This window comes from Salvelinus sp. IW2-2015, unplaced genomic scaffold (genome assembly GCF_002910315.2).
Source record: "Salvelinus sp. IW2-2015 unplaced genomic scaffold, ASM291031v2 Un_scaffold4673, whole genome shotgun sequence".
In the NCBI taxonomy this organism is placed as follows: Eukaryota; Metazoa; Chordata; class Actinopteri; order Salmoniformes; family Salmonidae; genus Salvelinus; species Salvelinus sp. IW2-2015.
Window position 1 is genome coordinate 23369 of NW_019945942.1, and position 10919 is coordinate 34287.

A 10919-nucleotide genomic window follows, 5' to 3' on the forward strand; every position below is an offset into this window, starting at 1 on the left:
GCATGGGACACATGTCAGGGCCTTGGTGTGATACTCTACTGCTCTGTAACTGCATGACATGACAATTATGAGATGTCTTCTTAAAATCATGATATATGTTGCTTTTTTTATATTGAAAGCACAATAGCCACACTTTAGTCAACTGCTTTGTGAAATGGTGACATGAACACATTGCCAGAAACCACTGGGAACATTTTCACTTGAAAATGTTCTATATTAATTCTCTACCATACCATAGACCTGGTTCACCTACCATTCCATAGACCTGGATCCCCTACCATACCATAGACCTGGATACACCTACCATTCCATAGACCTGGATCACCTACCATTCCATAGACCTGGATCACCTACCATCCATAGACCTGGATCACCTACAATACCATAGACCTGGATCACCTACCATACCATAGACCTGGATCACCTACCATTCCATAGACCTGGATCACCACCATTCCATAGACCTGGATCACCTACCATACCATAGACCTGGATCACCTATCCATTCCATAGACCTGGATCCACCTCATTCCATAGACCGGATCACCTACCATTCCATAGACATGGATCACCTACCATTTTTATGAATGCTACCACTCTGACTCTTTCCTCTCTCCTCTCTCTCTCTCTCTCTCCTTTCTCTCCCTCTATCTATCTCTCTCTTTCTCTCCCTTTCTCTCTTCTCTCTCTCTCTTTCTTTCTTTCTTTCTTTCTTCTTCTTTCTTTCTTTCTTCTTTCTTTCTTTCTTCTTCTTTCTCCTCTCTCTCTCTCTCTCTCTCTCTTCTCTCTCTCTCTCTCTCTCTCTCTCTCTCTCTCTCTCTCTCTCTTCTCTCTCTCTCTCCTCTCTCCTCTCTTCTCTCTCTCTCCTCTCTCTCTCTCTCCTCTCTCCTCTCTCTCTCCTCTCTCTCTCTCCTCCTATTGCTCCTCTCATGGTTACACACATGTTTAACACAGTAGCAGTGGAAGGAAGGTATTATAGAGTTAGTGGAGTTAGTGGAACTCTGAACACAAAGGTGTTGAGTCAGACAGATCTCTGTTATGTGAGAATGTGTGTGCGTGTGTGCGTGGCAGGGGCTTAACCTCTGTCTCAGGTCTGCTACGGTCCTAGTAAGGGGAATCAGTGCTCCCTGTGTGTCACTTTCTCTCTCTCTCTCTCCAGGGGTACAGACAGACAGACAGATCACCCCTCTGCTCTCTACTGAATCACTACAGTCTGGGGGAAACTCTAATCCTTTCATTTCCTGTGAACATTTTGGTCATCCGGCCGTCTGTCCTTCTGTTTACTCCTGTCCTTCTCTTCTCCTCCTCCTTTCCTCTCCCCCTCTTTTTCTCTCCGTGTCCACGACGAGAGGAGTTGTCTGGGGATTTTCTCATTCTCCCTCCTGAACTGTTTCCCAGTGGAGCTCGGCGCTTCTCTTCTGTTCCTCTCTCTCTTTGTTTCTGCCTCCATCCTTCGTCGCCATGGATATGGGCAGCCTGACAACGGTGGTGGCCAACTCGGCCTACATCTCGGCGCGCGGGAGCTTCGACGGCACGGCCAACCCGTCCGCCAACCGGGACAAGAAGTTCCACGCCCGCCTGAAGCTGCCTCACATCACGGTGTGCGAGGGCCTCAGGGAGACTCTGGACCTGGGCTTCCAGACCGCCTGCGTGGAGCAGCCCATCGGCAAGCGTCTGTTCCAGGAGTTCCTGGAGGCCAACAACGAATACAAAGGCCCCTGCCGCCTGTGGAAGGACGTGGAGGAGTACAACCAGGCCGAGGACCAGGACCGCATTAAGAAGGCCTCCAAGATGCTCTCTCGCTACATGGACCCGAGCGCCAAACACTTCTGCCCCTTCCTGCCGGAGAACGACATCACCAAGGTGAAGGAGAAGCACGCGGAGGCCGGAGACGATCTGTTCATCGAGACTCTGACCAGCGTACTGGACTTCCTCAAGGAGGTCCCTTACACCTTCTACCTGGACAGCATGCACCTGAAGAGGTTCCTCCAGTGGAAGTGGCTGGAGATGCAGCCCACGGGAGAGGACTGGTTCATGGACTTCCGTGTCCTTGGMAAGGGGGGCTTCGGGGAGGTACACGCCACCTCGATGAAGGCCACGGGGAAACTGTACGCCTGCAAGAAGCTCAACAAGAAGAGGCTGAAGAAGAGGAAAGGATATGAGGTGAGAGACAGAAGACCTGTATTACTACTATATATAGTGGAGTTTGTAGTTCACTTCTAAAATGGAGGACAAAATGGGTTGCCATTGGAATAGAGGAAAGAGTGCCTGATGGGTAGTGTAGTTCATGGAGGGAAATGGCTARGTGTCATTGGATGGGTTGATGCGAGACGTGTGTTGTAAGACATTAGGGTTAGGTGTTGGTTACAGTGAGTTTCGTGTGAGAGCTCTGAGGAAGTCACTTTAAAGAGGTCAGAGATAAAGAGAGGAGAGAGAAGCGTGTGATGGACAAAAGAGAGTTCACAGTTTAATTCATAAAGTTTGTGTTTTGGGTACGATGAACACCARTCGTAACACAACTTATCCAAAGCATCTGTCCAGGATAAGCGATGCTTAGTGGAGGAGGGCCGATTACGGAACAGACTTACGTTAGTACATAGGAGAGCACACACACAGRCGTTAGTACGTAGCCTTGACCTTCAGCAGAGTGTCACAGCTCTTCAGATTATCACAGGGATTTCACACGACATAAGAACCTCATTCAGGACTATTACCCAACAACACACCTTCCAAATGTCTTCCTCTGAGTTTGCATCACAAATAGCACCCCYCTCCCTGTAAATCCCTATGGGCCAAGGTCAAAAGTAGGGCTCTTCATAGGGAATAGGGTGCCTTGTAGGAAGCAGCCATGCAGGATCATCCCTGTAGATTTGTTCTATGCCACAAATAGACTAGACAGAGGAGTGGTCTGGGCAGCGGTGAAACTGTGTGTGTGTGTGTGCACGTGTGTGTGTACATGTGTGTGCGTACGTGTGCGCGCATGTGTGTGCACGTGTGTGTGTACGTGTGTGTGCGTACCTGTGTGTGTGTGTGTGTGAGTGTAGTATAGTGCAGTAGTGTGCAGTAAGATGAATGTAAGTGTTGGACTGTAGTCCGTTCTGGGCAGTGAGGGGTAAGGGTCTGTCTGGAGTGGAACTGAACGAACAGGGGACATTGAGATTTATTGGGCAGGGCCGTGGCAATGGTTAGAGTTGACATAAAATACAAATGGTATTTCATTACAATACCCCAGGGGTCCAGCTCTTCCTCTAGACCACAGTGGCAGCTGGTTTACACACTGATGTCTACCAGGGGTCCAGCTCTTCCTCTAGACCACAAGTGGCAGCTGCGTTACACACTGATGTCTACCAGGGTCCAGCTCCTTCCTCTAGACCACAGTGGCAGAACTGGTTTACACACTGATGCTCTACCAGGGGTCCAGCTCTTCCTCTAGACCACAGTGGCAGCTGGTTTACACACTGATGTCTACCAGGGTCCAGCTCTTCCTCTAGACCACAGTGGCAGGCTGGTTTACACACTGATGTCTACCAGGGGTCCAGCTCTTCCTCTAGACCACAGTGGCAGCTGGTTTACACAACGGATGTCTACCAGGGGTCCAGCTCTTCCTCTAGACCACAGTGGCAGCTGGTTTACACACTGATGTCTACCAGGGTCCAGCTCTTCCTCTAGACCACAGTGGCAGCTGGTTTACACACTGATGGGCTACCAGGGGTCCAGCTCTTCCTCTAGACCACAGTGGCAGCTGGTTTACACACTGATGTCTACCAGGGGTCCAGCTCTTCCTCTAGACCACAGTGGCAGCGCTGGTTTACACACTGATGTCTCTACCAGGGGTCCAGCTCTTCCTCTAACCACAGTGGCAGCTGGTTTACACACTGATGTCTACCAGGGGTCCAGCTCTTCCTCTAGACCACAGTGCAGCTGGTTTACACACTGATGTCTACCAGGGGTCCAAGCTCTTCCTCTAGACCACAGTGGCAGCTGGTTTACACACTGATGTCTACAGGGGTCCAGCTCTTCCTCTAGACCACAGTGGCAGCTGGTTTACACACTGATGTTCTACCAGGGGTCCAGCTCTTCCTCTAGACCACAGTGGCAGCTGGTTTACACACTGATGTCTACCAGGGGTCCAGCTCTTCCTCTAGACCACAGTGGCAGCTGGTTTACACACTGATGTCTACCAGGGGTCCAGCTCTTCCCTAGACCACAGTGGCAGCTGGTTTACACACTGATGTCTACCAGGGTCCAGCTCTTCCTCTAGACCCACAGTGGCAGCTGGTTTACACACTGATGTCTACCAGGGGTCCAGCTCCTTCCCTCTAAACCACAGTGGCAGCTGGTTTACACACTGATGTCTACCAGGGGTCCAGCTCTTCCTCTAGACCACAGTGGCAGCTGGTTTACACACTGATTCTACCAGGGGTCCAGCTCTTCCTCTAGACCACAGTGGCAGCTGGTTTACCACACTGATGTCTACCAGGGGTCCAGCTCTTCCTCTAGACCACAGTGGCAGCTGGTTTACACACTGATGTCTACCAGGGGTCCCTCTTCCTCTAGACCACAGTGGCAGCTGGTTTACACACTGATGTCTACCAGGGGTCCAGCTCTTCCTCTAGACCACAGTGGCAGCTGGTTTACACACTGATGTCTACCAGGGTCCAGCCTTTCCTCTAGACCACACGTGGCAGCTGGTTTACACACTGATGTCTACCAGGGGTCCAGCTCTTCCTCTAGACCACAGTGGCAGCTGGTTTACACACTGATGTCTACCAGGGTCCAGCTCTTCCTCTAGACCACAGTGGCAGCTGGTTTACACCACTGATGTCGTACCAGGGGTCCAGCTCTTCCTCTAGACCACCAGTGGCAGCTGGTTTACACACTTGATGTCTACCAAGGGGTCCAGCTCTTCCTCATAGACCACAAGTGGCAGCTGGTTTACACACTGATGTCTACCAGGGGTCCAGCTCTTCCTCTAGACCACAGTGGCAGCTGGTTTACACACTGATGTCTACCAGGGAAACAAGGTGTGTGGACTCTGGACTGACTTGGGACTATCAAATCACTCGTGGATATGAAGTGACATTAATCGCTCAATGAAGTGCCAATGCAGGAACCAGAGGAGCTGTGCAGTGTGTCTGTCTTCCATGATATAATCAGTGATAAGCCCCTACCTGCAGCATTAGAATGATTATTGAGCTCCTTATTCAATACGTGCCAACTCTGCCATGTTTATAAATGGAGCAGATCCCTCCCTGCTAMGGGTATTGGGTGTGTGTGTATGTGYGTGTTGTCACACATGCTTACGTATAAGTGTGTGGTTGTCTTGTGTAATGTGAATGAACTGATGGACCTTGCAGCCTGTCCTGTGCTGACCTTAGACACAGGCTTTGGCCCAAATGGCACCCTATTCCCTATATTAATGGCACCCTATTCCGTATATAATGGCACCCTATTCCCTATATAATGTCACCCTATTCCCTATATAGTGCAATACATTTGACCAGAGCCCTATGAGCYCTTATGAGCTCTATGAGCCCTGGTCAAATGTAGTGCACTATATAAGAAATAGGGTGCCTTTCCCCTCCGGTCCACTAGGGGGCGATGGTGGAGAAGAGAATTCTGGCACGTGTCCACAGCAGGTTCATCGTGTCGCTGGCCTACGCCTTCCAGACCAAGACTGAGCTCTGTCTGGTCATGACCATCATGAATGGAGGAGACCTGAGGTAAAATAGCTTGCTCCTATTGGGTGGGTGTAGGGAGGGAGGAGACCTGAGGTAAAATAGCTTGCTCCTATTGGGTGGGTGTAGGGAGGGAGGAGACCTGAGGTAAGATAGCTTGCTCCTATTGGGTGGGTGTAGGGAGGGAGGAGACCTGAGGTAAAATAGCTTGCTCCTATTGGGTGGGTATAGGGAGGGAGGAGACCTGAGGTAAAATAGCTTGCTCCTATTGGGTGGGTGTGGGGAGGGAGGGTTCTATTTATGTTTATCTACAGTTGTTTATTTCCTGCTGTGTTTCCTGTTGTGTTTCTATGTGGTTTGTGTATGTAATGTGTGATCTGAAGTTAGAAAGTCCTCTTGTGAACATCAATCTAATGTAATCTACGGTCAGGTATCATATCTACAATGTGGATGAGAACAACCCAGGGTTTGATGAGCAGAGGGCCTGTTTCTACACAGCTCAGATCATCCAGGGCATGGAGCACCTGCACCAGAAGAGAATCATCTACAGAGACCTCAAACCTGAGAACGTGTTGTTGGATAATGAAGGTACACACGCACGCACGCACGCACGCACGCACGGGCACGCACGCACACACACACCACACACACACACACACACACACAACACACACACATACAGCGGGCTAACACAGTACATAGTTTCCTACATTACACTTTCACAACTTAAAGTCAATTTACTCTTAACACTAACACAGGACATGGGTCGACACTGACGTACTCTGGGCTGCTAACAATATCTCTGACATTTGTTGGAGGGTGTTTGACATTGTGGTCCTGATGTTTGCTCTCTTTGTCTCAGGTAACGTGCGTATCTCTGACCTTGGTCTGGCCGTGGAGCTGGAGGACAACCAGACCAATATCAAGGCTACGCTGGGACTCCAGGTACACTACCACTTCCCTTAACTCACCTGTACAGTACAACTCACTGTACTGTCCTGACAACTCCCTGTAGTGTCCCTGAAACTCACTGTAGTGTCCTGACAACTCACTGTACTGTCCTGACAACTCGCCGTACTGTCCCTGACAACTACTGTAGTGTCCATCACTGTAGTGTCCCTGAACAACTCGCTGTAGTGTCCCTGACAACTCACTGTAGTGTCCCTGACACTCACTGTAGTGTCCCTGACAACTCACTGTTCTGTTCCTGACAAACTCACTGTATTGTCCTGACAACTCACTGTAGTGTCCCTGACAACTCACTGTAGTGTCCTCACTGTAGTGTCCTGACAACTCACTGTACTGTCCTGACAACTCCACTGTACTGTCCCTGACATGACACACTGCTGTAACCACTTTACTGTACCTGTCCCTCCCCTCTATCTCACCCCTGTCCTTACCTGTCCCCTCCCTTCTCTATCCCACCTGTTTTTACCTGTCCTCTCCCCTCTCTATTACACCTGCATTTACATGTCCCCTCCCCTCTTCTATCTCACCGGTCCTTACTTCCCTGGCATGTAGCATAAAGTGGGGGTCAATAGTAGATGACTATATACTGTTTATGGGGTATAGGCTGCCATTTGGACGCAGACAGAGGACACTACTGTTCCCTTTGACCTCTTCCCGTCAGGGTTCATGGCCCCAGAGCTGCTGAAAGGGGAGGAGTATGACTGGTCAGTGGACTACTTTACCCTTGGGGTCACGCTGTATGAGTTATCGCTGCCAAGGGACCTTTCAGAACCCGAGGAGAGAAGGTGACCTCTACCTTCCTCTCTTCCATCTCTTCTTCTCCTCCTGTCCTCTTCTCCCTTCCTTCTCTTTCTTATCCTCTCTGTCTCTCTCTCTCTCTATTCTGTACTATCCTCTCTCTTTACTGTACATTCTCTCTCCTTCTGTCCTCTCTCTCTTTCTCTCTCTCCTTCTCTGTCCCTCTCTCCTTCTCTGTCTCTGTCACTCCTTCTTCTCTCTCTCTCTTCTCTCTCCTTCTCTGTCTCTCTCCTTTCTCTGTGTCTCTCTCTTCTTCTCTCTCTCTCTGTGTCTTTCTCTTGCTTTCTTCAGTCACAGCTCACCTCTGTCTACCTCTGTTCCAAATGCCCCCTATTCCATATGGAGTGCACTACTTTAGACCAGAGCCCTATGGTCCTGGTCAACAGTAGTGCACTAAACAGGGAATATTGTGCCATGAGTGACGCAACAGAGGCTTGACAGAGGTAACGCTAATGAATTATGTACTGGGTGGGGCTGGTCAGGTGTCCTAACCCAGGGCTAACACATAGAGATAGTTAGAGGGCACAAATAGGTACATAGAGGCACATAGACATGATGGTTGGATAGATGTGCCTTCTGTCCAACTTATGGGCTGTCATCCATTCAGTGTGAGAACAAAGTAGTGAAAGAAGCGGATTCTGAACGACCCGTGGCCTATCCGGAGAGTTCAGCGAGAAAGCCAGTCATCTGCGAGGCGCTGCTGTGCAAGACGGTGGACCAGAGGCTGGGCTTCAGAACGGGTCCTGCGACGAGCTCCGAGCGCACCCCTTCTTCAGCGAACTCAACTGGATGAAACTGAACGAAGGTGCGGCCTGCATCACTGGGCCACGTCCAAAATGGCAACCTATAATCTGTTAGCCCTGGTCTAAAGTAGTGCACTACTATAGGGCCCTGGTCTAACGTAGTGCACTATATAGGGCCCTGGTCTAAAGTAGTGCACTATATGGGCCTGGTCTAAAGTAGTGCACTTATAGGGCCCTGTCTAACGTAGTGCACTATATAGGGCTGGTCTAAAGTAGTGCACTATATATAGGGCCCTGGTCTAACGTAGTGCCACTATATAGGGCCCTGGTCTAACGTAGTGCACTATTATAGGGCCCTGGTCTAAAGTAGTGTACTATTAGGGCCTGGTCTAATGTAGTGCACTATATAGGGCCCTGGTCTAAAGGTAGTGCACTATATAGGGCCCTGGTCTAAAGTAGTGCACTATATAGGGCCCTGGTCTATAAGTAGTGCACTATATAGGGCCCTGGTCTAAAGTAGTGCACTATATAGGCCTGGTCTAAAGTAGTGCACATATAGGGCTGGTCTAAAGTAGTGCACTATATAGGGCCCTGGTCTAAAGTAGTGCACTATATAGGGCCCTGGTCTAAAGTAGTGCACTATATAGGGCCTGTCTAAAGTAGTGTACTATATAGGGCCTGGTCTAAAGTAGTGCACTATATAGGGCCCTGGTCTAAGTAGTGCACTATATAACACATTATCCAATATACACACATTATCCAATATACACACATTACCCCAATATACACACATTACCTAATATACACACATTACCCATATACACACATTTCCCATATAACACATTACCCTATATACACATTACCCAATATACACACATTACCAAATATACACACATGACCCAATAACACACATTATCCATATACATACTTATCCAATATACACACGTTACCAATATACACACATTACCCAATTATACACACATGACCCAATATACACACATTACCCAATATACACACATGACCCAATATACACACTCTTACCCAATATACACACGTTACCAATATACACAATTACCCAATTACACACATTACCAATATACACACGTTACCCAATATACACACATTACCCATATACACACATTACCCAATATACACACATTACCAATATACACATTACCCAATATACACCATACCAATATACACACATTACCAATATACACACATTACCCAATTACACACATTACCAATATACACACATTACCATAACACACTTACTCAATATACACACATTAACCAATATACACACATTATCCAATATACACATCATTATCCAATATACACACATTACCCTATATACACACCATTACCCAATATACACACATTACCCAATATACACACATTACCAATACACATTACCCATATACACACATTATACACACATTACCCAATATACACACATTATCCAATATACACACATTACCCAATATACACACATTATCCAATATACCCATTCCCAATATACACACATTACCCAATATACACACATTACCCAATATACACACATTACCCAATATACACACATTACCATATACACACATTACCCATTAAACACACATTACCCAATATACACACATTTGTCATCCTTTGATTAAATCTTATTCAATCCCATAATAAACAAAGCAGCAAAAACTTAATTTCAAACTGGAAATCAACACAACTGACATGTGGCCCGTTTCCCATGATCAGTCCATGACTGTCTGGATGTGGTGTTGTGTTCTCTGACAGGGATCCTGGTGCCTCCGTTTGTTCCCGACTCCAAGACGGTCTACGCAAAGGATCTGGACGCGGTCGGAGCTTTCTCAACAGTGAAGGGAAGTCACCCTGGACGACCCCGACAAGGAGTTCTTTGATGAGTTCTCCTCGGGGAACATCCCCATTCCCTGGCAGGAGGAGATGATCGAGACGGGGATCTACGGGGAGCTGAACCTCTGGGGGGTCGGGGGGGCGCTGCCCAACGACCTGCGCAGGAGAGCATCCTGGAACAGCCCCCGAAGTCCTCCACCTGCTGCCTGTCATAGATCAGAGGTCATGGGGTAGGGAACATGGAACTCTTTGGTCGCGTTCCCCTGCTCAGACGTTGCATGCATCAACCAATGGTTGCGTGCCACATCATCGACTGTGTCATCGACTGACAGATAGCTATAACATATAATGTGGTTAGCTGATACTGTAAGTAAAATACCGATCTAGGCGTTGTCAGATCTGGCAGGCGTCAGCAACGCCTGGGCACGGGAACGTGCCCTTTATGAATATCATGACTAGGAAGGATATCATTGGCCGGCCGAGTGGGAGGAAGTAGTCTGGGGCCAATGGCAGAGATGTGGTCACGAAAGAGGCGGGTGGATTTAATGGAATGGGTTGTAAAATAAAAATATTAAAAAGAAAAATAATCATAATTCTTGAAAAATTCATTATTTGAAAAAATATTTAAAAAAAAATTTTAAAAGTTTTATAGATTATGTATTATATGTTATGTATTATTATGTTTATCAAAATGACAAGTTAAAAGACGTTTTAGATATCTACACTGTTTCTTCTCAGTGAAGAATCATTATTTTTCTTGCCACCTACGGCACATGGTGAAATGCACCATTTTTGTACTTCACCAAGAGACAGAATAGTGCTTTAACAGCAGCCACTATGCTGAGAAAACAAAATACAGTCACTGTAA

General features: G+C 47.8%; 1 protein-coding gene across 1 annotated transcript; it reads left to right on the forward strand.

Annotated features, from left to right (window-relative positions):
* The first annotated feature begins 1107 nt into the window (after nucleotides 1-1107).
* On the forward strand, nucleotides 1108-10607 carry LOC112077547 (rhodopsin kinase GRK1-like). The gene is given in 11 exon segments (XM_070441739.1): nucleotides 1108-2163; nucleotides 5596-5723; nucleotides 6109-6266; nucleotides 6541-6597; nucleotides 6600-6623; nucleotides 7309-7389; nucleotides 7392-7432; nucleotides 8053-8182; nucleotides 8185-8250; nucleotides 9974-10062; nucleotides 10064-10607. Coding segments are annotated over 11 exon segments (1698 nt in total). The 5' UTR covers nucleotides 1108-1461; the 3' UTR covers nucleotides 10286-10607.
* The last annotated feature ends 312 nt before the right edge of the window (nucleotides 10608-10919 follow it).